The sequence below is a fragment of the Sceloporus undulatus genome, chromosome 6 (genome assembly GCF_019175285.1).
Source record: "Sceloporus undulatus isolate JIND9_A2432 ecotype Alabama chromosome 6, SceUnd_v1.1, whole genome shotgun sequence".
In the NCBI taxonomy this organism is placed as follows: domain Eukaryota; kingdom Metazoa; phylum Chordata; class Lepidosauria; order Squamata; family Phrynosomatidae; genus Sceloporus; species Sceloporus undulatus.
In genome coordinates, this window is record NC_056527.1 from 164,540,233 (window position 1) to 164,567,948 (window position 27,716).

Sequence of the window (27,716 nt, forward strand, 5' to 3'; positions counted from 1 at the left end):
GAGGCTTTAAATTATTTTTATTTACAAGACAGTGTGAAAAACATTTTAAGTTAGTACAGGTTGCACAGTGTTTTGCTTTAGTTTGTGGCAAGAAGACGAAGCACAAAGGAGATTCAACAGTGACTTTCTTGTTAAGGTTTGTACAGAAGAAGCTTTGAGAAAATGTCAGGCCATTCTTCAAAATTAATAAAACAAAACACCCAGCATATAGAGTGATGCTTCAGATGATACCAAGAGGTATCTCCTTCAGTGCTGAACTAGATAAATAAGGTCCAGTTCAAACATGACATGACAGCAAAATATAATTATATATTTGCAAAAAGAGCTGAAATTAATACTGGCTGCTCACTTTGTGTATGTAACTGTATGATTTTGGTTGAACATCACTTGGTGTTTCAATACTTGAGTGGCAGTTGTGTGAACTGTCAAAAAACAATTACATCAAAAGAGATTTGAAATTCCCAGTGGTTTTAGGATTTATGACAGCCCAACCACACATGAAGACCACCACACAATACTTCGGTCTTCAGCAAATGAGCAAGTATGTGTGAACCAGCCCTTTTTGCAAACACATCTTTGTTATATTCACAATCCTACATTTTTAGACGTAAACATAAACCACCTTGGAGGAAACATCTAAAAAGGTCGTGGGTTAAACGGCTCTGAACTAATACTAAGTGCCCTAATGTTAAAAGCCAAGTTGCTAGTGCAAAATAATTGTATCCTAGAACTGAGCCTGGCTTCGATCCAGTTTAACCCTGCATTTGGAGAACTAGAACTCGGATGCAGTAATCTGATGATCGGAATAGTTTGAATTCCACAAGGCTGAGCACTTTTAAAAAGAGAGAACATACCTATGTCCACAGCCACCCTGAGAGTAACTAAGATAGTTTGTTATCTGGGGAAAGTATTTCTTGTTTGGGATGTATTTAAAATTATTCAGGCCAGGAAGGGTTAGATCCAGGTTTGACAAAATGCCTTCTTATATTGGTGGTGTCCCAGCAGTAGTGAGATTTAGCATTTCTCTGATTTAGCATTTCTCTCTATTAATGTGGAAAATTAAATGCTGTATCCTACAGAAGATATACTGTACATTTTCAAAAGTGGGATCTAAAAGACACAGATGTGTGCCAATAGACCCAGATGGGTCCCTTGAAGTATCCCATGCCTTCCAACCTTTCACAGATGAAAACTGGTACACACATGTCCAAGCAACATCAGAGCGTGGTCAAGATGGCAAAATATATTAATGAGGAAGAGTTAACTGAGTGTCAACTACTTTTGTACTTTGAATTTAGTTTGTAGAAAGCTGCGGACAAAGGAGGAAAGCTGGGCATTTTAAAAGCAGCTAAATAAGTGGGGCACAGGGGTTTAAGTGGGACCATCCCTGTGAAATTGGGACAGTTGGAGGCTATGCTAGCTAAGGATGCCTGATGTTCACTGTGTGGCCAAGGTTCAAGAAAAGTGCAAATCGTTCATTTCAAAAGAGGTTGTTATGGACATATGGGCAAGGAGTAAAAATAAAAAGCTGCCCCTTCAAGTACAGCCCAATTCCTTCACAGCTAGGAAGTAATGGATTGTAAGATAATACAGTTATCTGTAATGATTTACTGAGGGTCAAGTGTGGTGGAATAATCAGGGTGTTACAAAATTAATTCAACAGTAATGTGGCAAGCAGGAATGTTATATTCTTGTGCATTTTTGTTTAGTTACTTCTAAAGTTACATTTTAGACCTCAAGGTACTGTGTGAATTTTTCAAGTTTTACATTATTCTCTTATCAGTCCTAAGATATATATATTTTTAGAGTAACATAATGAGTTACTATAAACAGCTTGCAACAGCAATGAATTATTGGGGCACTTCGGTAATATACTGACCAATTTCTTCCAAAAGTAACTTTCTAAGCTCTTCCATATTCTAGCTCTGTTTCTCGCCAATAGAGAAAACTATCACCAGACTGAGAATGGGAACTGTAAATAGTTCAACTCCCCATAAAGATGCATCACAGAGTGGCACATAGCTGGATATGGAAACTGATTCACATAAAAGCAGCATTTAAAGGGATGCAAAATGATAATAAATTTTTTTCTATATGGTGCTTTATCTGGTCCATCTGGTTCTTTTAAGATGCACACATAAAGGACATGTTGTCAAAAGTCTACACTCTACTGAGCACAAAAAAGTTACTTTTCGCACAACTTCTGGAACAGCAGCCAGCAGGAACATTAGGCATGCTGTTGTGAGAATTTGGGGAGCCGGTCTCCAGAAAAGCAGCATTTTCTCAGCCCATACCTCTGCCATGCCTGCACCCTATGAATGGCACAGCTTAAGCAGTTATGCCACCATCCTGGCACCCCATTCATCACTCCTCGTGCCTGAGAGAAAAGCCTGGGACCACAGCTCCTCCAGGATACTCATCTAAACCAGTTTTGGAACAAAATCCACAGCCCCAATGTGCCTGTGTTAGCCGTAGCTTTGGCACAAGACATTTTGCTGACTTCAGTGAAAGCCAAGATGGCGTACTGTGTTACATACACATGTTGATGCTGAAGCCGTGTCCTTTGCTTCAGTCATCTGCACAGCAAACACAGCTGCAACACCTTACAGCCAATTCCCTGTCCTTCAGCTTCTGCTGCCTGAGGCAATGTCTCATTCTGCCAAATAGTAGGCCTTGCCCTCATTAGTCATTTGTGGGTGGCTGCCTGGTTGGCTGTTGGTGGAACTTAACTTGACCCAGATGGCTGGGAGGGTTGCTATTTTCCAGTTGTTGTGTGCCTTCAAGCTGTTTCTAGATTATGGCAACCCTAAGGCGACCCTGTCGCTGGGCTTTCTTGGCAAGATTTGTTCAGAGGAGGTTTGCCTTTGCCTTCCTCTGAGGCCGAGAGAGTGTGACTTGCTCAAGGTCACCCAGGGGTTTCCATGGCTGAGCAGGATTTGAACCCTGGTCTCCCCGAGTCCAAGTCCAACACTCAAACCACTACACCACACTGGCCCAATTCCAGGTAGTTGTAAAAATATGTAGTTTTATTTAACAGGATTCTTATCGGACCAATTTATAGGCAGATTGGAACATAAGTGGGTGACATACAGCCCCCAAGGCACTTAGAATCCGGATTAAAATCTTAAATATTCCAGCTCCCCTTCCTCCTCTTTTTTAAAACAGAGGAAGAAAGGAAGAACATTATAAAGCAATTCATCATCAAGCCATTCACCACCCTGTTTCCACCACATGCACAAGATCAATGTGCTCCCGGTGGGAAAGAGCTGGATAGCTAGAACATAAACATGTGGCCTCAAATGTCTGAGGTCTCCCCCACCCATCTCTTTCAAAAACTCATTCTAGCTTTAAGTAACCTCCCAACAACAGCCAAGTGTCTGAACATTTTTGAGCATGGGTGGTCACCACATGATAGAATCTATGGGTCAGGACAAATGGATACTTGGAGCAGTGCCTTTTCACCCTTCATGGCTGTAATAGCTGGTCACTCCTAGCTGACCATGATCAGTTTCTGCTTGCATATTCCTCCAAAGGATCTTTGAGGGAGGAAGGACAAGGAGAGACAGAAACTCCCTTGCTCCTACTGCAACTTGCTCTCCAGAAAATCATTCCTGGAACTTCTACCTTGGTGAGTTGGTTTTCCCCCCTCCAGACTACAGCTCAAAATCATAAAAGAGGCACTGAAACATTAAGCAACATTTTCTGTTCTGCTGGGAGGACACAGCAAGACAATAGCCCCTGCTCTTGAAAACACTGGCCTAGCAGGATAGCAGAAAGGGTGTTTTGTGTCAACATTTCAACTAAGTGATACAGAAGAAGAAGCATCTCAGGGAGCACTTCTCCTATACAAAGTTACTAGATCCTTTGGCCCTCCTTTCTTGGCAGGTTCCTTTTTCAGTTCTCCTAAATCTCTGATCTCTTGCAGGACCTGCGTGGCTTGCTGGAGCTGTGCGGCTGCTTCGTTGAGCAACGTCTCTGCATTTAGCGGAGGTCCATTGCCCTCCTGGGCCTGCTCAAGTCCCCTCTGGAGAACCTTCTGCAGAAGCTTTTCTGTTCTTTCCTTTTCACATGCTACTTTCTTTTCCATATGGGCCACATGGAGGGCAGCTCCACACTGAGGATCCAGCACCTGCAAGGATACCTTGCTTGATCCTGACAACAGGTTTTCTAGGGAGGCACAACGAGGCTTAGTAATCTGAGAACTTCTCACCGCCTCCGACAAATGTGCTTGATCATTAGAAGGCAGGCCCAGACATTTCTCATTTGCTCCAGGTTCTGCTGAAGGCTGTTGTGGCTTTTGCAAAGAGAGATGCTCCTCTCCATTGTGAAAAATAGACTCTGTCATTCCCTCATCATCAAAACCATTCACTGGTGGTTTCAAGCCTCCACCTTGATGGTCACCTTTGGACGCATCTGCCTCTGAACTACTGCATCTAGATTTCATGCTGTCTTGAATCCCTCCTAATAGAATCTTAGGAGGTGGCGTCGGAGGTTGAACCACATCCTTTCCTATTTCTGGGAGGTCCTCTTTGCTGCTGGATGTTAATGGATTTTCACAGTCAACACCTTGCTGCTCAGAAGCTGGACTGTCCCATGTGACCTTCATCTTATCAGACAAGACCTTCAAGGGAAGAGCTGGAGCTGTGGGAGCATTTGTGTCAGTCTCCATTAAGCTTTCTCCACTTGGAGCAACTCCAGATTCTTCAACATCCTCACCTGTAACAGCAACACATTTCTCCTCTTCCTCTCTCTCTTCTTCCTTCTCCTCTACAGAGTCCAAATTTTCAGTAAGTGCTACTACTTGCTTAAGAGGCTTAGCTGGAGGCACTGGAGGTTTCTTGAATCCAGCTTTGGACTCTTCAGCATCTTCTCCTGTAACTGCAACATCTTCCACCTCCTCTTCCTCCTCCGTAGAATTTATATTTTCATTTGGTGCAGCTATTTCCTTATGGGGCTTAGCTGGAGGCACTGGTGGTTTCTTAGGTCTACCTTGAGAGTCATCAACATCTTCAGCTGCAACAGCAACATCTTCCTCCTCCTTCTCCTCCTCTTCCACTGAGTTTGTATTTTCATTGGCTGCTCCTGCCTCCTTCAGAGGCTTAGCTGGAGGCATCGGGGGTTTCTTGAGCTCCAGATCTTCTGGGGTAGAATCAGCATTTGGATTCTTTGAAGGGAGCTTAGGCGACTTTGTAGGGGGCATAGGGGGCTTCAGTGTCTCCTTCGGAAGAGAAATCCCATCAGCTTCCCCTGTCACCAAAGTGATATTTGGAGGGCCACTATCTGGTACATCGAGGTCAAGTCTCAGTATTCCATCTGACATTGCACTGGCAACCTGGACAGCAAGAAAGCAACACAGAGATCTTGGCATCAGTCCTTCAAGCCACCCAGCTTTGAAAGAACCAAACATATATTTACTACAGTTATCTGAACATAAACCAGGCCTATCCATAATTCCACAATTTCCCCCTGACTATCTGGCAGACTCACCACCACAGACATTTCCACCATCTATCTGCCCATTTTCAGTGATGGATGGATGTCATGAACAGGACCTACTCACACCAAAGTTATATTAAGGACTTCCTCCTCTAATATGAATCTATCAGACTTTTAAGGTCATTGAAAAAAGGCCTTGGAGATTCACCATGTAGTTACTTCCTGGGCCAGATCTATCATATAGCAGAATGATGCAGATGCATCAAGAAGCAGATTGTTTGGTGCTATATAAGGAGGCAAATTCTTAACTACATATTTAATTTGTTATGCTTGTACTTTATGCCACTTTTTACTCTGCTTTAGGCAGCAACATTTCTTGGGTTGCAGGACAAGGTCTTTTCAGTAGCCGCCTTGCGACTGTTGAATTCAGACTCTACAGGTTTTCCATGAGTCTGCACTGACCATTGTATTTTGTTGGGTTTCTGACAGAGAAAGATAGCCTGACAATTTACTTTCAGGGTAACTGATTTGTTATTAATACTACCTATTTCATACAGCTTGGTTTTTAATACCACTCCCAGCCTATAAATGGCAGAATCAAACAAAACCATAACCTATATATATGTGGAATTTGCTCTTAGCATGTATGCATGTGGCAGAATTCAGATGAACAAATGTAAAAAAAAAGCAGGGTTCAGGGTTTTTATGGCTCTGATTATTACCTCTTTCAGATGGCTTCTGGTTGGTGGACGGCGAGCATGAGCTAGTTTGGCTCTCCTTCGAGTTACATGTTCCAGGGAGAGACTTTCATCAACCTTTACCTTCAAGCAGAAAAAGACAGACATCACTTTCTTGGATCGTGAATCGCTGAAAACAAGACTAAGGAAGATCAGCCTCCTAAACCTGTAAAACCCTCCAGAGGATGGAGGACTTATGGTTTATATGAGACACAGCCAGTTGAACAGCTGTAAGGAAAGCCAGCGTAGGTTGAGTGTTGGACTAACTCTAGAAGACCAGGGTTCAAATCCTTCTTCAGCCATGGAAAACTTTTTTTAATCCCTATGCACTAGGATAGGGCATTTTAGCTCCCCAGAGTCATGTTTTATGCTACAATCCATACTGAACTAAGAACTTTATTGCATTATAAACAAACCTGGTAGGCAAATGGAGAGAAGCACATTTCTTTTTCTGTCTCTGCACGACATCGAAGCACTTTTGCTCTCTTTCAGTTGTAAAAGCGTGGGAGATGGTAAAAGCATCCCTTTTCTAAAACGGATTTTTCCAGCTTGGTGAAAGGGACACTTTTATGATATTTTTACAGTCCTCTCCCATGTTTTTACTCCTGGAAGAGAATAAAAGTGGACATCATGTGGAAACCGTGTGCCTACTGGGTTCATTTGTAATGCGATAAGGCTCTAATTCTCTATGGGTGTTGCATTCCTTCAAGTCCTTTCTGACTTATGGTGACCCTAAGGCAACCAAACCTATCAATGAGTTTTCTTGGTAAGATTTGTTCAGAGAGGACTTGCCCTTGCCTTCCTTTGCGGCTGAGAGTGTGTCACTTTTTTGTGCTCCAGCCACTGTAACATAGGCAATATTGCAGTAACACAGTTATAACACTTTGGCACCACTTCAGCTCTCATGGCTCTGTATGACTGAATCCTGGGATTTGTAGTTTTGTGAAGTATTTTTTTTTTGTTTTTTTTAATTTATATACCGCTATTCCAAAGATCATACCGGTGAACAGCAAGTAAGCTAATTTGCCCCAACAGTCTGGGTACTCATTTTAGCGACCTCGGAAGGATGCAAGCCTGAGTTGAGCTTGGGCCCTTTTGCTGGTCTTGAACTCGCAACCTTGTGGTTTTGAGTGAATGGCTGCAGTACAGGCATTTAACCAATGCGCCACCAGGGCTGGTGCATGGGGGTTAAAGTTAGCTACAATGGCAACTAACTACTTTGTGGGGAGGCTTGAAATGATAACAGTAATGTATTTTTGAAAGTAACTCAACAAGCACCACTTTCACCCTGAAAACAGAGACAGCATAATATGTAACCATGGGTCCAATCATCTTCTGGTATAAATATGTGTAACCATAGAATCTTGCAAAGATTTTCACTAATGGAAAACTTGGCCTGCGGGTCTCTTCCCAGGGCCTTGCGGAGTTGCTTTTCGCACATTAGTTTTCTGAAAAGATCCAAGTTTTCAGCATTACAAGCATTGTACATCTATTCACCCAGGAGACAACCGCTTTGGGATGCCGTCAGTAAAAGGCAGACGGAGTTCATTAGGAAACCCAAGTCCACCCACCAGTGAAAAACAGTATCTCCAGACTTCAAAATGTGCCAAATTCAGGGCACTCGCAGCTACCCGCACCCCGGCATTGAGTCCACAGTCACAGCAAAAACGGCAAGCATTGACCAACATGACATCGTGGCTCTGTTTTCTCATTCCTGTGCAACAATAGCGCTGCAGTTTGGATACAGCCTTGCTCCAAACTCCTACTTGGCTTTGTAGGGCAACTGCATTTAAAGTCTGCTGTTTCTAGCTGGCCCCGTTGTACAATTCACCCCACGGAAAGGTTTGGTTCGAGGGGCAAGAATAGCCCACTCAATAACCCGACTCTCCAAAATTTGACCCTCAAAATCAGATGCTCTGTGACAATTCAGCCCTCCTAGATGGAGGAAATACTCCACCCTATTCCTCCTCTTGCATCTGTTGTTGGGAAAGAGAGAGAGAGGCCCAGCTTGGGTTAGTGTTATGAAACGCTTTCCTTCTAAGCTGAACGGTACAGATCCACTCTGCTCTCATACACATCTCTTTTTTGGTTGGAGTCGAGAGATGGGGAGAGAGGAAGGAGAACGAGAACCAGACTAAAAGTTCACTCAGAGTTTACATTCCACTGCCAAAATATGTTTTTTAAAAAATATTTTGATACAAGCCTATGGAGAAACATTTCTCTTCTCTGGCCAAAATAAATCCTTTCCTCTCGACACCCTGAAACCCAGAGTTAAATATGATACTGGCTGCTGCCCCGCTGCAAAAATAAAGCAGTTTGACACCAGTTTGATTTCCATGGATTGCTGGGATTTGAAGTTTGATGGGACACCAGAGCTGTCTGACAAGGAAGGATAAATATCTTACAAAACTACAAATATCTGAATTCCATTGCACTGAGCCGTGGTAGTTAAAGTGGTGCCAAACTCCTTTATTTCTGCTGCCACTGATCCTGCCACATTTAAATTTCACTGGTTCATACTCCAGGTTGAGTCTCCCTTATCCGAAATGCTTGGGACTAGAAGTGTTTTGGGTTTTGGAGTGTTCAGATTTTGGAATACTTGCATATACACAATGAGATATCATTCAGAGACATAGCCATGTTAGTCTAGAATATCAGTATGCAAAGGGGGCTTGTAGCACCTTTGAGACCACCTTTGCAAAAGAAGCTTAAGCTTTCATAAACTTGGTCTACTTCCTCAGATGAGATATCTTGGAGATGGAACCTAAGTCTAAATATGAAATTCATTTATGTTTCATGTGCACTTTATACACATAGCATGAAGGTAATTGTATACACAATATTTTCAATAATTTTGTGCATGAGAAAAGCTTGTGTACTTTGAAGCATAAGAAAGCAAAGGAGTCGCTATCTCAGCTGCTCATGTGGACAACTTCGGATTTTGGAATATTTTGCATTTTGGAATTTCAGATAAGTTAGACTCAACCTGTAGAAGCAGCCATTGTAGGGAGAAGTTCATTGATAAGGAGAATGACAGGAGACCATTTTGCAGAGAATGGAACTGGATTCATCCAATCTCAAGAGGCTTGCTGGGCCTCACCACTTGACCTGCCAAATACTTTAATGGCCCATTCTCCCTGGCATGGCATTTCTGTGTTGAAATCCCCTTAACTTTGCAACCATTCAAGGTACAGGAGCCCTCTCCAGTTTTCATTCTGAAATCCTAGAGAATATCTATCTATCTATCTATCTATCTATCTATCTATCTTGGGCCGGATCCATCTGGCAGCTTTTCCTCTGCTTCCCAAATCTGTAGCAGCTGTCTAGAACACATTCCATTATTACAGCTTTGGTAATACCACATTGCCTTACTCTTACTGGGTCCTAGAGCCTTTCAAATCTTGCTCCAGCTTCCCCTGTGGTCTTAAGGGCTGGATCAGCAGTGGAGGAAGTTACCATGTGAAGTTATTCATCTTAAGGCAAGTCATAGTTAGATATCAGACATCTCCAAAGTGCTTCCCCTCCAGATGTTTTAGACTACAACTCCCATTGCCCTCAACTAGCAGAGTTGTTGTCCATGACATCCAGAAGGGCAACAGGTTGGAGAAGGCAACCGGTTGAAAGAATAAACTAATACTTCCTAACAAATTTGACTCTGCACTCTACCTCATCAAATATTCTGTTTTTGCCTCGGTTGATGCCTTCATTGAGGGCTTTCATCCAAGACTCCTTTTCTTCCCCATTGGATGCCTGAAATTTAATATCCTGCACCTGAAAAGAAGGAGAGAGAGGGATTTTAGCCAAGCATTGCAATTCAGATTTCTGATTTTTTTCCTTCTTCAATAAATAAATCGGCACCCAGCTCTAGCGGCCTGAAGGAACAACTTTTTTGAATATTGATTCTTCTTTCTCAGGTGGCTTGAAAGGGGGTTCCTCATGGGTGTTTGGCTTCGGTGAGAACAAAGGGATGAAAAAACCAACTCACCCATTCACTCTGGAATTTATTGCATGAGGAAAGGAGAAACCATCTTCTAACTTGTCTTATTTCATGCATGCTATTGTCTTGTTTCTTCCCTTGCAATGTTCAACAAGAGCAGAGGATGCTGCAACGTGAGTCATGGATTGTGACCAAAACATGAGTTGTACAGCAAGACAGACCAGTGTATGGAGAAACAGGAAAAGGTGGGAAGAGTGCGATTCAAACTCCAATAGATCCCATAGTTTGCCTACAAAAAGTTCTAGGTTCAACCCCATGGGAGTCTTTCCCAGTCCGAAGCCCTAAGGAGAAACGACTAGACAGCGTAGGTAGGGGCTGGAAAACATGGTACCCTCCAGATGTTGTTGGACTTCATCCCACATGATCTTTCACCACTGGCTAAGACTAACAAGAGGTGCAATCAAAGAGTATTTGGTCGGCCACCCAGTCAATGTCCCTAGCCCAGACTTAAGCTTGACAACACTGAGCTACATGGACCAGTGACCAGAATAGCCATAAGGCAGTTTCCTTCGTCCTGCATCCATATAGAACTTCTCCCCCATCATGACGTCCTGTAGAGTTTTCAGATGACAACCCCACCATCCCTGACCATTTAACCATGGTAGATGGGTGAGGGAGACAGCTGAGCTAGGTGGAGTAGTGATCTGACCAAGTATAAAGCAGCATCCTAAGTCTGTTCAGCTCCGGGCAACAGTTAAAGCCAGCAACGGAGAGAGGGACGGCTTTCTGGATGAACAATGTGCTCCTCCCAAGTGAGTTTCTGGGCAGCTGAGTCTGAGTCATCCATATAAACAAGCCCTATACTCCCAGAAAGAAAAGAAAAGAAAAGAAAGGCATAATGCAGTCCAATAGCACCCATGCTGAACAGGCAGTTAACTCAAATGTACACCCAGACGAGTGCTGCAACAGATCAGCTGCCTTTTTCCATGAATGGTCATTGGCTGGAAACTTAACAGAATGAAACCAGAGAAGGGGGAGAGTCACACACATTTCATTCAAAGAAGGGGGAGAAAGAAGCCCCTTGTTGCATTCCCACTCTGGTTTCCGTTCCCATGAGCGACAGCAGCTTTTCCCCTCTCCAGATAAGAACCCATCTCACTGAACGTCTAGGTTTCTTTCTTCATGCTTGTCGTTCCCTGTTGGCCCAGGTACTTGGAAGGTTATATAACCAATTACTTCAATTATCATTTTTCATTATTAGATTATTTGTTCTTGGCTGCCGGAGTCAAATGTGGTTACGTAATCCAGAGGGGCTTCCTTTCTGTAGTCTGAATAGACAGGAGGAGGAAAAGCGTCCAGTTCAGATACCAAGAGGGAGCAAGGAACACATAAAGCTGACCATAGTTTTAAGGTTACAAACAATTCACAACTGAAAATCAGTAGAAAAATAAACAGCAGTCTCTGTGAGTCAGTTTCACTTTGCAATTAAAAAGCTGATATTATGATTCTACTAAGACGTTGAATAATTTTACTTTTTTTGGTGGTATAACTAAGTTTTTGGTTTTATAGTTATGAAGCTGTAAGATCAGTACATGATAGAGATATGAATCAGGTACTTCATAATCTCCTGTATTGTTTGGACTCTAATGCATCTGAGGAAGTAGACTGAAGTCTACGAAAGCTCACACTGGCAATTTCTTTCTTTCAGTTAGTCTCAAAGGTGCTACAAGATCTCTTCGCATATTATTTGGACTCTATTTGGGATTAATAATTGTTTTGGGATTGGATAGGAGGAAAGTTTGTTTTATACAATAGGCAAGCAGGCTGTTATATATTAAGACACACAAAGAAAAGAACAACCTACCTTGTAACCCGGAGCCCGAATTAAAATGAACCGATGTTTCCTTTTCAGAAGCGCCCGCAAGTCTTGGCATCTGTCGTATCTTTCCAGCTCCACTGTCTCAACACATTTCTGTTCCTCCTGAAAGTGGGAAAGATGGAAGAATAATACACAACTGAGTTTTCTAATATAGGACATGGAAAGCTGTTGAACCTGGAAAAGTGTGACCCAGGTTCAGATCCCACCTCGGCCCAGTCCCATTAACTAGGGATGAGAAATTTGTTTCATTAATTTAATTTGCACTTGCTGAACTGATAAGCAAGGGATTATTTGAGTTCTTATCATCCAAAACACCTGGGGAACCATGCACTGCCCAGACCTACATTCAAAGAAAACATGTGCAAGAGATGCATATATTTATGAAAACTACAAAAATGCCCATGAAAATATGAATACTCATGCAGGATTTTAACAAATATATATGAAAACTAGTAGAAATAGGCAGAGCTTCTGCTTAATAAAATGCAAACGCCATGAAAGTGAAACCTTCATCCATCCAGAGGTCCCCAATGGATGGACAACCTTGAGTCACATTAGGACTGAGACCTTTATGAATGTTACTTTGTGGATTATAGGTGGCCTTTTTGGATTTTATTCCAGCATTTGATTTAATAAATAGAAGGTGCCTCCAGGGAAAATGTCTCACATTTAAGTCAGCAGCAAATGCTTCTGGACTGGAAATATGCTACCAATTCCACAGGGAGGCAGAAAACCCACAATACTGGGGACAAAAGCAAGGTTTTTAGAGAAAAGGCTGGGATAGACCAACTTAAGCACATGCAGAAAGGAGAAGGTCCTTATCTAAAATGCTTGAGATCAGAAGTATTTTGGATTTCAAAGCTTTTTGGATTTGGGAATATTTGCATGTGCATAATAAATTATCTTGGAGATGGGACCCAGGTCTAAACATGACATTCATTTTATATTTCCTATATACCTTATACACATTTTGGAATATTTCGGATTTTGGAATTCCAGATAAGGGAGATTCAACCTATACAACAATATTCATACATATGTAGGTGTTTCAAACCTGTACTCTCAGACACAGATTTGAGAGAGAAAGAAAAGTGCATGTGCACACATGCGTACATATGTGTGTGCTCAGGACCTGGGTCTATTCCCTACTATTCTTTTCTGTGGGGGACAGTGAAAGTAGAGCAAAATTGCATGCATATCCAAGTGCTAGTTACAAAAACATTCCTGCGGGGATGGTACTGGTTGTTGTTGTTGTTGTTGTTATGTACAGAAAGTGCTGTTTTCTGCACTCTCCACCATTGGCAATGCTGCACAGAAATGATGGAAGATGCAATCCAATGCTATCTGGAAAATTGCACTCAGAGACAACCTTGGAGGACCATCTAAGCCTCTTTCACTCCCAATGAAATTTGGAGATATGTGTTTTTAAGGGACGTAGAGGACAAACTGTAGAATATCCTCCATGTCCCTAAAGAGATACAAAGGAACAAAGGAAACTCTTCATGACAGACCAAAAGATTTGAAGGACACCAAGCAGCTGGGCCGTTGCCTTGGCAGTTTGTCCTAAGAGGGAAGCAGGCTTCTGGCCATTCTAACAGCGGTTTGTTTGTTGCATTTTTCATATTTCTTCACCAGATCCTTTCCAAGTATCCAAGTAATTACTGACTGTCATTATGAATGCCATATTTAATCTTAATCACTAAACCACTGTTATCCATCCTCTGGTCTACTGCAGTTTGCTGTCGACAGTTTGCTACTCAAAAGTTCCAGCTAGTTGAAAGCACAGCTGCTAAATTAGTAGCTGGGATGAGCTAAAAACCATGCATCATACCAGTCCTCAAGTGAGTGGTTCCTGGTCGGCTTCACATTGGTTTCTGGTCTATTCGTGAGAACTAATCAAAGGGCTACTACTACCTTTAAAACAAGAGTTGGTAGACTTCAGACATCTTAGATCCACTTTGGTTTGTTTACTTTTTGTTTACTCAATGTTTACTTAATGTTGTTTACTTAACGTACTAGAACCTTGAAATCCACTAAACCACAGCCGAGTGTAGAAGACACACACTTAGAATGAAAGAAAATTGTGCTTCTGGACACATTTTGAATCTAGGGATTTCATTTCTACAACTTCTGGCCAGATTATATCATTGTCCCTGGTCATCAAAAATGGCTAAGCACATAATTTCTGTGATGTCCAGCTCCACTACACTCTCAAGAAGCTCCCTTGAACACTCTTGAATTTTTGGTGGCTGAAGACCTTTGAAACATTTTCCAAACCTTGTTTGAGCTGGTTTCTAATCTTGTTGCTTTCAGGGCTTTATTGCATTGTTCTTCTAATTCAAATAGATCTCTCTTTTGACCTGACATTTCCTAATTGTTTTGCCTGTTTTAATAGCCCCCTGGGAATGGCGATGCTGATGGAGAAAGAGATGTATGCTTCCTTAAATTAATACTACAGCAACTTTTGGCATTTACAACAACCTTGCAGACACGTTCGCTAGCCTCTACTTTATTTTTATTAGCTTGCAAGCCCACACATGCCTTTGTCAGCTTTTAAAAACTAAAGGCTGATGGGGAGAGTTGGGAGGAGAGGATGCTTTCTCAAGCTTCCACAGTTTAAACATATGGGTGGAGTGGCTTTTTGGAAGGGTCTCGGGAAAGCGCGCATTATGTGCCAGAAATGGATATAGGTTGAGGCCTTCCCAAAAGATTGCTCAGCGCCAAACACACACACACACACACACACACACATTTTACTATCAAAAGATCAGCTTGGTTGATGGTCAATGACAACAACAACAACAACAACCAACTATGAAAGGTCCTGGAACCCTTATTTCACCTGGCAACCCTAGCCTTAGGCAAAACTCAAAACGTTTCTTTGGCAGAATAGCACCAGAAGTACAAAGAAACAACAGTCCACATACAAGCAAAGCAGGAATTTACATTTTAGCTGGTGCAAAATGTAAGAGAGTTAAAGGCAGGCAGAGAGTATTAGCTCCTGTTGTAATCCACTATAGAGCTCCCCATAGGTAGCAGAATTATCTTCCAGTGGTGGAGTCTGCCCTGAATCATAAAACCACGATCAAAAGCACACCTCTCTAACCCATCTAAAAATATCATCGCAGTCTTAAAGGTGCCATTGAGACTTTGCAACACAGTGATACAGCTACTAACCCTCTGGAATGTGTCACAAAGCAGCTTATTTTGTTATGGAATTTATATCCCACCTTTTTTCCGCCCCTTTGCTGGAAAGCCCCAGGCAGCTTATCTCATAGAAGGAGCTAAATTAGAAAATCCATGGGCCCCAAGGCTTATTGCCAGGCCCCAAAGGATGCAGATCGATAAATGTCACTTGGAAATACAGTTATCGCACTCACCTGTCTTGAATAAATGCAGCAGGAAAAGAGGACTGTTAGTCTGAATTAAGAACTGCAGTCTCAAAACTGAAGAAAGGTTTGACCCAAGCTTGACTTTAGCATTTATCTCAAAAGGCAGTGTCAACAGAGATAGAGATGCATGAAAGACATATCACTGTGGCAAAGCCCAGAAGTTTTCAAAAGTTACTTTTCAGGCCACTGACCATACTGGCTGGTAGTCCATGAAAGTAACTATTTTATTGCATTGCATTGCATTGCATTGCATTGCAATTCTTGAAACTCTGGAACAATCCAGTAGCACCTAGCAGCACCGAACAGCCACTGAGTCCTCTCCAAAAGAATTGTGCTTTACTATTCTTACCTCATTTTCATAAATCAAGAGCTGGGATTTGCATAGCTGGATATAGCGCTCTTTCCAAAGACTCAGAAGACCACCACTGCTCTTCTTGATCCAGCCAGCTTTGTCTGCCTTGGCGGGACATTTTGGTTTCTCTGCACTCTCCTCCTTCACACCCTAAAGAAGAAGCAAGAAGGGGGAGAAAAAAGGAAAGTCAGCAATTAGAAACTCACATTCTGAGACTGTCATGCAATCGATGATGTAAATATATGCTATTTCTCTGTCTACTGTAGGACTATTCAAATCATTGCATGGAGTGGGTTGAAAAAAATAGTCACTTACACATTGAGTAAGTAGTGGCCACTTACTCATTGCCAAAAAAGGAAGAAATGCAGCACTAGAAGGAGGAAGCTGGTATGTATCCTACAAACTGAGAATTAATTACTGTATTATCATTTAAGCATAAATGCAGCACAGGATGGAGGATTGTTAGCTAGGTTGATCCCTTTGCATATTCTATGTCTCTGAATTCTATGGCCAGTATTGACAGACTTGGTCAATTGGTCCATGGGCAGGGGAGAAGGTATCCATGGGCATGCTCTCCTTACCCTTTCACGTGTTCGGTGAGAACATAAGATAGTAGTTCTTGGTTCATTTCTCACCCTGCCCCATTTCCCTCATACATCCCATTTCAGTGGTTGGCAGTGGTTACATCCCTACAGTATAGATGCAACACATTAAAGAGAGCTTCTAGAACGTCATGTTGGCAATGATCGCTCCATCATGGGATTGGAGGGATGAGGAACCAGGAAGCTCATGGTCTGATGCAAGGACCCAGCTATCTACAACCATCTGTCCAGTTCTTGCAAAACACGGGGAGCAGGGAATCAGCCCCTCATAGACAGCAAGAGGACACCAGATCCCATCTGATCTTAGAAGCTAAGAAGACTTTGCCCTGATTAGTACTTGGATGTGAGACCACCAAGGAATGCCAGGGTGCTATAAGGCTATATTTCAGAGGAAGGCAATGGCAAATCACTTCTGAGTATCCCTTGCCTAAGAAAACCCTATGAAAGTTACGGGGCTGCCATAAGGCGAAGGGTCTCCCATTTTAGAAACTACCTCCCAGAACGACCTAACTAAGTGCAGGTTTTTAAGATCTCCATAGTGTTGGGTCTTTTTAAACAGAGTATAGGGAGAAGCTAACCTTCCTCCTTCTTGCTGTTTTGCTCTAGCCATGTTTGTAAATGTTTTGCTCTATTTAAAAAAAGGTCTCTGAGACTGAGGCCTCAGTTGCGTCTCCACCTCAGCGATTCCTAAGAGAATCATACAGCTGCACAAGCCATCCCCCAGTATATATTTACAGGAATACACCCTCATGTTAGGCAGCGATTTCTTCAGGCCTTCTAAGAACGAAAGACTTCTATTTTCCAGGCCAAGTCAATCTCTCTCTCTTCCTCTCTCTTTTTAATTGAAAGTCTCTCGCAATATCTAGCACTGAAAGGAGGAGTTCCTATAAACTTTACGGCGCACATTCTTAGGAGTTCAGATGCAAGCCTCTTCATGAGACAGACGAAAACATTAGAACATTATGGAGATATGGTTTGCATGGCATTGAAGAAAAACCTGCAAAAAGAGCAAACCATGACAGAGGGTGCATCCACACTGTAGAAATAATGCAGTTTGACATCACTTTAAACGCTGGTTGTTTTACAAGGTCTTTAGCCTTCTCTGCCAAAGAGTTCTAGCGCCCCACAAACCTAAAAAAACCAGGATTCTGTAGCATGGAGCCATGGCAGTTAAAATGGTGTCAAAGTGCATTATTTCTACAGTGTAGATGCACCCAGAGAGAGAGAGAGAGTGAGAACCTCACACAGCATAAATACACCTACATTCATACATACATAGACACATGTACGCTGACAGGCATATTATACCTGAGAAATACTTGAGCATCCATGGATTTTGGTACGCCTGGGAGGTTCTGGAACCAAATCCCAATGGATAACAAGGGCCCACTGTAATTACTTTTGCTCCATTTTTGCCAACCATACCCTTCTGACCACAGTCTGATGTGGCTCAACCACATGTGTCCTGGTTTTCATCTGTGAAATTTTGGAAGGTATGCAATCCATGGTTTCAGGCAGAGAAAGGTCTTTCGTGTCATCTGCTTTCTATTCCTCTGAACTGGAGTTTCCAGGGACTGAGCCAGAAGCAAAGGGCTCTAACAATGACCTTCTTCTATGGTTTCTCACTGATGATTGGAGATGGAAAACAAGCTTTCTTGACATTGCTATCTGCCTTCCTAAGGGAGTGCTGGGTGTATTCAAGGGGCCAAAGACCTGGACCTAGACTCCCATGAATACTCAAGGACAGAGATGATCAAACTTTAGTCCGCCATGTATTTTGGATCCTGCTCCCAGAATCATTGACCATTGGCCAAGCTGATGGGGCCTTCTGGAAACTAAACTTCAAAACACCTGGATGGAAACTTTGCTAAGCGCCTCCCTAAACCATAAACCATGGGCTCTACATAATAATGGGAGGGTGAGATGTGATCACACACTTTTCAGTCTTTCTGTATAGCATCCCCGTGGTCTTCAAGGAGGATTTCTTTTCCTCTTTGCATAGTCATAAAGCCAGTGCTTTACTGATTGAGAAGGCAGAGGATTAAATGGGAGAGAGGAACTGAGCTTTTGAAGCTACATTTGATGGGATAGGAGAAGGCCCTCATATTTGGATGTTGGATAGATGGATGATCTCCAGACCCTGCAATGCATTGTTTGGTAATGGGATGAGCTACTTACTACCTATTACCGAAAGACAGAAGGTTTGAAAACTGCTGCTAAAGGCAGTAAAGGAGGTCTCTGATGCTCAGTTTGATGCTCAGACAGACTTTTTTTTCCTTCCAGAACAGAAACTGAAAGTCTTTTTTTTAAAATAACAATATGTAACCAGAGAACCACCTGAAATTGACTCTTGTTTCCTGACCAAAGAAGTATTGTATGTAGTTTTGCAATTGCAAAAGACATCATGCAAGCCTCAAGCATACCTACCCATCAATGGGGGCCATGCACACAGTCATACACACAAAGGTGGGAATTTAGTCATAAAGTCCATGAGCATAGCTTTTGCTTGTACACATAGTCACATAATCCCGGAAAGGGATTTATCAACAGAATCCTGCTTCCACACAATTGGTTCCCTTGTTAGTTTCATCTTGCAAACTTTATTTGCAACCCTTTAGTTTGTTTGTATTCTTGGTAGTTAAGGCTGCAGTCCTACACACATTTACCTTGGTGTAAGTTCTTTTCAACTCTGAGCTTCAGCAGACTTATAGGGTTGCATTGTATAAGTATGGGCCAAGAGTAAAAAATAATGATCAACCTTACAAGCTATCAGGAATGCTGTTATCTGAAGCTGTTTAATGTCTATACAGCTTAACGTAAGTGTGAATTTCAATGGTAGTAGCAAAAGTAATACAGAACTGCACATTATTTCTTTCTGGAATCTTTGGTAGGCTGCTTTGTCAAGTCCTATCTTTATTCATATTTGGAGGTAGCTGAAAGCATTCATTATTTAAATTTCCTTCAGTTCAAAAGTTTTCTGTGGATGATGTTGAGGAGTTCCTAAATCAGGTTAGATATACAGTATTTATATCAAAAATCTGCTTTCTTAAGGTGCCAGGAAGTTGTGTCTTGCTAAGTGTCACCGCTTCCTGTAACCATCAAGTCTTGTACAAATATAGACATGGTCTGCCTTCTGATCAAGGCACTTTTGTTGCAACTTTGAGAAATATAGAGGTTTTCACATTCTTATCTTAACGGTAGTGTTATTGGTGAGATGGGGCAAGTCACACTCTCTCAGCCTCAGAGGAAGCAAAGGCAAATCCTGTCTGGACAAATTTGCTGAGAAAGTCCTTTGATAGGTTCATCTTAGGACCTGTAGAGAGCTCTGGTGCCACCCTAGACTCAGTTCCTGTAATTCTTTAGCTACTCTGTATAACACCGCACTGTTATAGCACTATTATTCCACTTTAACTGCTTCCAACCTCTCTGTCTTTGTCCCCTAATCATTACACTACTGGTATTAAAAATATTGTATTTATTACGATGCAAGAAAAACGAAGCACTGCCAACTTCTGGAACCTGTGAGTCTTTTTTTTCTGCCAGCCCACCTTTTGCAGTGGGCCACAGCTAGGGTGGTCCAGCAAAAGCAGCGGTGGACTTGGAAGTACGACAACTGCTTTGAAACCAGTGCTCTGACATAAGATTCAGACTTGCCCTTTGGCGAGCCACCAGGTATGCAGTCGACACGGGAGGATAATTCAATTGTTTTTGACACAACATTGGCTACAGCGTGTTTAGATCAAGTGATAACGTGCTTTCTAGCCTTCTCCTATTCTGGAACCAAAATGTATGGGTTGAGTTTGAGCCATCCCATGTGACAGAAAATTTGGTGCTGATGCGCTAAACCTGCATCCCTGCTTGCATGTGCTGCAACCACTTGCAGCCAAAATCAAAACTAGCATATTATGTTGAGGGAGTCTTTGAAATTTGCATGTATGAAAGAATGCATGCATACTCTGATGTTGGAAAAGTTACTTTTTTGGCTTACAGTTCCCTGAATCCCCCTACTTAGCATGGCCAGTGGCACTATGAATAATTACAGAGCATAACTAATTTGTATTATATAATTTGCACATGCTTGAAACACTTGCCCCTATTTAAACTCAATACTGAGTCAGGTTGCATCTTCACTGCAAAAATAGTGCAGTTTGACACTATTTTAACCGACATGGCTACATCCTACAGAATCCTAGGATTTGTAGTTTTGTGAGGCACCAATACTCTTTGGCAGAGAAGGCTAACAACCTTGTAAAACCACAAATTCCAGGATTCTATAAAGTGGTGTCAAATTGCATATTTTCTACAATGTAGATGCACCCTAGATGATCTTACCCAGGTGGGCAGACTCGCAAGAAAGATCTACAGTCAGACCTCTATTTCCACAGATACAACCATCCATGGCTTGAAAATATTTTAAAATAAATTCCCAAAGCAAACCTTGATTCGGCTATTATATATAAGGGATACTATTCTAGTACACTATTGTATATAATGGGACTTGAGCATCCATGGATTTTGGTATCTATAGAGGGTCCTAGAACCAAACTCCAATGGATACCAAGGGCCCACGGTACTTTGTACTTTATTTGGCTCCTGAGGTCCAACAGCCAGTCAGGTGTAAAATAATGGTTCAGGCCTGAACCAAACTCAACAAGTGTTTTCACATACAAACGCACAAAAATCCAATTCCAGCCCCCCCTCCCCAGCATTATTTTTAAAGAATTTGGGAAGCTGGGAAAGGTTTTTAGTTGTTGCTGCTGTCAGACAACTAACAATAGTGGGACAGAAATCCTTGCAAATTAATTGCAAATCACCCAGACATCCATCAGTACACTCCAGGCCTGACCTGCACTGCAGAAATGATGCAGTTTGACTCCGCGGCTCCATTCTACAAGTCTGGGATTTGTAGTTTGTTGTGGCACCATAGCTATCTGACAGAGAATGCTAAATAGCTCACAAAACTATAAATTAGTAGTTTTACCACTAAGGCATGACGATTAAAGTGGTGTCAAGCTGCATTCCATAGCACCAATGGCCGTTAAAGCCAGTTCAAACTGTATTGTTTCTGCAGTGCGGATGCAACCCAGGTAAGGTTTGTCAAAAGGCACAATTAAAGGTTGCATGAGACGCCCAGTGCGGTCTACCTCTGTACTTCTCAGGCTATCTGATATTGGAGGATAGTTTGTTTTCCAATGTGTCCATTTTCCAGTTTGTGCCTATTGTACAATTGTCTCATTCTTTTCTGGAAACTCTTTACGGACCAACAGCTGATGGTTCAGGGACCAGCAATGGTTCAGGGACCGCTACTTTCGAGTAGCACTGCTCTACATTATAAATGGAATTGATTTGATGCAACATCAACTTCATTGTACTTTCCTCAATCACAGATTCCTAGGAACTTATAAAATGGTAAGTCTACTGCTCAAAATCCTGAGACCACCTTCCAGAAACGACAGTTCCCAAGAAGCTGCAGGGAAAGAGAAACACTCCCTGTTTCCTATTTATCCAAGCGGATGGAAAAGCTGAAACCTCTATGAAAATCCACTTTGAAAACTTTGCTGGTAAAAGAGCCCATTAGCGGAGAGAAATGTGCCAGTGACAAAAGTGCCCTGACAGAACTGGTGTAAGCAAACTTTGCTGGCAGCAGCAAGCAGGAGTCCTGTTTGAAAAGGCAAGTGTTTCCAAAATGCTTTCAATGAGAATGAGAGAGAGGCCACAACAACTGCTCCTGAGGGAACCATTTAAAACTCTATTGGGAGGCAGGGAACCAGGGGAGAAGAATAGTTCACCCCTACCAGATGCAAATTGGAAAGGGATTTTAAGGAAAAGGGAAAAAAGAAAGGAGAAGTATCCAACTGCCTGTAGGGAAATAGCTTTCTGCTTCAAATCCTTAATATGCTAAAGAAGCAAAGAGTCTGGCTAGGAAACCAGGTCTCTTTCTCATCCATTTATCCATTCTCATCCATTTATCATCTACAATATTATATTGCCACCTTATCAGCATAGTGAAAGTCAGTCTCTGAGACAGTTAATAGGTTCAATGCCTTTTGCTTTCCTTGTGTGCCTTCAAGTTGCCAGTCCCTTCCTCTGAAATATAGCCTCCAGCACCTGGAATTCGCTGGTGCTTGGTCTCCCATCCAAATAGTAACCAGGACTTAGCATCACGACTATAAAATAGCCACTAATCTTGGTGCCTGGAGATAAATAGGGGTTCACTTCCAGTAGAAATATTTGACAAAGTTTTTTAGCCTACAATTTAATGATAGGTAATCATTTACAAAGAGAGCCATCATGGTATAGTAGTTTGAGCATAGGATTATGATTCTGGAGACCAGGGTTTGAATCTCTGCATGGCCATGGAAACCCACTTTAGGCAAGTCACACTCTCTCAGCTTCAGAGCAAGGCAAAAATATCTCCCTTGAACAATCCTTGTGATAGAGTCGCCTTAGGGTTGCCATAAGTCAGAAAGAACTCGAAGGCACATAACAACAACAAATTGCTTACAGGCTTACAATTAAGAGATATATTAGCGGTATCTTCTAGTTACAAAAACTTAAATTAAGTACAAGTTGAGTATCCCTTACCTGGGATTCCAAAATACTCAAAAATCCATAATTGTCCACACATCGAGACTTTGCTTTCTGTTGGTTCAGGGTACACAAACTTTGTTTCATGCACACAATTATTAAAAATATTGCGTATAAAATTGCCTTCAGGCTATGTGTGTATGAAACATAAATGAATTTCATGTTTAGACTTGGATCTCATCTCCAAGTTATATCATTATGTATATGCAAGCATTCCAAAACTGAAAAAATCCAAGATTGAAAACACTTCAGGTTCCAAGCATTTCAGATAAGAGAGACTCAACCTGTAGCCATATTCGTTTCATTTATGACTTACATTTATAGCTTGCTTTTCCTCCAGTAAGATCAAGGTAGCATACATGGCTCTTTTCCTCCCAACTTTACCCTCACCGAAACCTTGTAAGGTAGGTCAGGCTGAATAGAAGTAGCCTAAAGTCACCTAAGCTCAGTGGGAACTTGAACCTGGTTCTCCCAAGTCACATGTGCACTAAACCGGCTTTCATAGCTGCATGCATTTGCTTTCAGTAAGAACACATTCACTCCAAAGTAAGAAGGAAAAATAACCCTCTTCCTCTGTTTTGAGATGATGAATCACAGACAAACGTCAGAAGATGCATTCACCAAATGCTTCTTCTATGAAGACACAGCATGCTGTCCTGGGGCTGTTCTATTAAAATGAATGTAATATTTTATTTTCAGTTTTCTGACCGATTAATCGGGGACACTTTTTATGATGGTAAATGATCAGTCCTAGGGTTGGCCCTACCATTAGGTAGGGCAAGGCAGATGACTCTGGTGGAAGAAATGAGAGGTGTAGCAAGATGTCAAAGGAAGACCACCATCTCTCACATAGCTTACCTTGGACTTTCTAAGCTAATCTACTGTTTCTGGGTCTGGCAAGAGATGTTCTCTTCAAAACTAATGTTGAAGAAAGACCGCACTGGCCTTTGTGTATGGAATGGAAGGAGAAACCATCTTTTCCAGGCAGCAGATTGCCTTCGGATGACCCTGATCGAACCAGTTCATCTACCAAATGCAGTAGAGTCTAAGGCAGTGGTTCCTAGTCGTTGGTCTTCCAAACTTTTTGGACTTCAGCTCCCATCATTCCCTAGTATTGGTCAAGCCAGCTGGGGCTTCTAGGCCCTGAAGTTCAAAACACACAGAAAGTTTGGGAACCACTGGTCTAAGGCCACAGCTGGTCCTGGGCTACATATGCATTGCTGAAATAATGCAGTTTGACACTGCTTCAACTGCCATGGCTCAAGGCTATGGAATTCTGGGAGCTATATTTTGGCCAGGCACCAGAGCTCTCTGATGGAGCAGGCTAAATAGCTCATATAACTACCAATCCCAGGATTCCATAGCACTGATGGCTGTTATAGCCAGGTCAAACTGCATTATTTCTGCAGTGCGGATGCTTCCCAGGTGAGAGTTGTCAAAAAGGGGCATTAAAGGTTGCATGAGATGCCTCCCTGAATGTGCACAAGACAGTGACAAAAGCTGGGTACCAAGGACTGGAAAGGGACAAAAACTCCTGAGCAGAACCACTTTGTTGCAGACAAATAGAACCAAAGTTCAGCTTGCATTCTCCAAAGTTCAGCTTGCATACTTTCTCTCAATCTCCCCATATACATACACTTGCAAGCAAAAGTATTTCCTCCTGTGTGGCTCACCCAGGACCATGAGCCACAACTGCCTTTCAGCTCTGTCTTTTGACCATTGTCCATTTTTAAAAATAACCATACCCCCCACTTGTCTCCAACATCATGTGACACTTGGGAATGAAGCTGGCAACGCCTGTGCCAGGGATAGGTTTGCCCACTGCTCTTTCTGCGCCATACAAGGCACAGCAACAAGGCCCATAAAAGCAAGCTGGCAACTCTTTGGATTGTCTCATTGCCTAGGAAGGAAGGTAAGGTATTCCCCCAGAATAAAAAAATGAAAAAAGATTTCTTTTCTCCTCTCCTTATTTACCAGGCCCAATGTCCATCCACAGGCCAAGTTATGCTCCCTCCTCCTGCTGCGGCAACTTTGGTTTTCTGGCCAAAGACCATCCCATGCCAATAGGAAAACAAACCTTTAAAGGCGTTCTCTCCAGGCCGGTTGGAAAGTTCTCTCCGGTTAATTTCAACAAGGAAAGAGGGAGGGAAGATGTACCCACATTCCCTTCATCCTTCCTTGCCTTCCAATAGGGCTTCCCTCTGTCACCAGCCTCCAAAACAGAACTCATAGAGAGAGAGATTTAAAATTCTTCTCCACTGACACAAGATTTGCAAAACAAGCTGCGGAAAAGAAGGAGGAAAGTGACAGAGAGATCCCAGAGAGGGGCAAAACTTTCCCTGAAGCCACCAGATCCTCCCCTGATCTTGGGAGCTAAGCTGTGTCAGCCCTGGATAATCCTTGGATGGGAGACCAACAATAGATCCCAGGTGCTCTAGGCTTGGTTTCAGAGGGAAGATCTGACACAAGATTTGCAAAACAAGTGGCAGAAAAGAAGGAGGAAAGTGACAGAGGGACCCCAAAGAGGGGCAAAACTTTCCCTGAAGCCACTACATCTCCCCTTGATCTTGGTAGCTAAGCTGGGTCAGCCCTGGATAGTCCTTGGATGGGAGACCAACAATAAATCCCAGGTGCTGTAGGCTCTGTTTCAGAGGAAGAAACTCACATAGGATTTGTAGGGAGAAAGTGAAAGAGAGACCCCAAAGAGAGGCAAAACTTTTCCTGAAGCCACCAGATTCTCCCCTGATCTTGGGAGCTAAACAAGGTTGGATAGTCCTTGGATGGGAGACCAACAAGAGATCCCAGGGGCTGTCAGCTCTGTTTCAGAGTTAAGAACTGGCAAAACTATCTCTGGGGATTCCTTGCCTTTAAACAAAAATCTATAAAGCTCATGGGGGGGGGGGGGATCCCCAGGCAACTGGAAGGCATCCCAAAAGCAAAGCAAAGAGGACTAGCAGCTTAACTCCTGGTTTGAAAGCTGTCTGAAAGAGAAAAAGCACACTTTTGCCTCCCCCCCCCCCCCCCCCCCCAATTCTTTCTTAAAAGTGTGCAAAGCCCCCCCCCCCCCCTTTCCCTTGGCAGCTTGAACATTACTCACATCTTCCATGATGGGGGAGGAAAAGAGAGAGTTGGGAAGAGCTGGGCAGTGCTTCTTCTTCCTCCTTGTTGCAAGATGCTCCTCTCTTCTTTAAAAAATAAAATCTGGATGTCTTGCCCTCCAACAGAGATGCCTCCTTCTGCCCAGGGTTAGGGCTCCCCCATCCCTGCCTTGACCCAGACTCCCAGAGCTTGGCAGGATGGAGAGGAGGGAGTTCCTCCAACTTTGCGCACAGAACTCCTGGCTTCTTTTCCCTTTCCTTTGACTCCGATGATCTGTTGAACCCAGGGCTGCCAAGGTGGAAAGGACCTCAGAGCAAAGCAAAGGCTCTTCTGCAACAGCAGCAGCAAAAGCAAAAAGAAAAAAGAGCAGAGTTTCCGGTCCTAGTTGGAGGCAGGCAAGAAGAAGAAGAAAGAGGAGGAGGAAAGAGATGCAGAGGCTGCGAAAGGGAAGCGGTTCCTGCCCGCCTCCAGCAAACCCAGAGGAAGGGGGGCCTGCCTGGGATGTCCTTTGCAACTAGGCTGCCTGGGACCAGGATCTTTGGGGCTGATGGTGATCTTAACTGCCCTTGAGTTGATCTTGATTCATGGTGACCCTGTGGATGAAACATTTCCAAGACCCTCTGTCCTCCACTGCTCTGCTTAAGTCCTGCAAACCCCATCTCCATCATCATCTCCTTAATAGAGTCCATCATCCATCTGGCATGTGGCCTTCCTCTCTTCCTACTTCCCTCCACCTTTCCCAGCATTATTGTCTTTTCCAGTGAGTCCTCCCTTCTCATGATGTGTCCAAAGTACGACAGCCTCAGTTTGGTCATCTTGGCTTCCAGAGAGATTTCTGGCTTGATCTGTTTTAGGACCCACTTGTTTGTCTTTTTGGCCATCCATGAGATCCTCTGCACTCTTCTCCAGCAACGCATCTCAAATGAATTGATCTTCTTCCTATCTTCTTTCTTGACTGTCCAGTCCGCGCATTCGTACATGATAATAGGGAATACGATGGCTTGCATGGTTCTCACTTTTGTGCTCAGTTGTATCTCTTTGCATTTCAGAATCTTTTCTAGTTCTTTCATACTTACCGTGCTGGAATCGAAGTCCAAACGCTTCAGAAGCACGGAGCTGAGGTAGCCGGTTGCTCTTCTGAAGTGTCGCTGAAGTGCGTCCCACTCTTCTCCCGTCAACGAATTGTTCACAGAGCAGCCATTTCTGTAATAACGGACTGTAATAACTGCTCTGCAAACAATTTGTTGACAGGAGAAGACCGGGATACGCTTCTGTGACACTTCAGATGTGAGATCGGTTATCCCATCTCCGCACTTCTGAAACATTTGGGCAACGATTCCAGTGCGGTAAGTGACTCGTGTGATAATCCCCATAGTCACCCTCCCCATTCTTATTCTTCTTCTGATTTCTCTTTCAAGAGAAGGTGACAGACCTATACTCGCTTACAGACAACCTCCAAACCTCAAGCAGGTCCTCACCTACAGGACGACACATGACACAGATGGGGACACAGAGGCTAAACCTTGCCACAAACCAAGATGCCAACTCTGCCAACACATTTATCCAGGAAATGTCATCGCAAGACCTAACGGTATCACTCACAATATCAGAGAGACCTTCATGTGCTCATTCTCCAATGTGATAAATGCTATACTGTGTCAGCAATGCCCTTTAGCACTCTGCATTGGGCAAAC

General features: G+C 42.9%; 1 protein-coding gene across 1 annotated transcript; it reads right to left on the reverse strand.

Annotated features, from left to right (window-relative positions):
* Window positions 1–26,412, reverse strand: PLEKHO2 (pleckstrin homology domain containing O2). Its single transcript, XM_042476659.1, has 6 exons — window positions 26,021–26,412; window positions 15,731–15,883; window positions 11,975–12,091; window positions 9,840–9,944; window positions 6,159–6,257; window positions 1–5,332 (listed from the first exon to the last, which is right to left on the reverse strand). The coding sequence occupies exons 1-6, from the start codon at window positions 26,027–26,029 to the stop codon at window positions 3,827–3,829; spliced, it is 1,989 nt and encodes a 662-aa protein (XP_042332593.1). The 5' UTR covers window positions 26,030–26,412; the 3' UTR covers window positions 1–3,826.
* Between the last annotated feature and the right edge of the window lie 1,304 nt (window positions 26,413–27,716).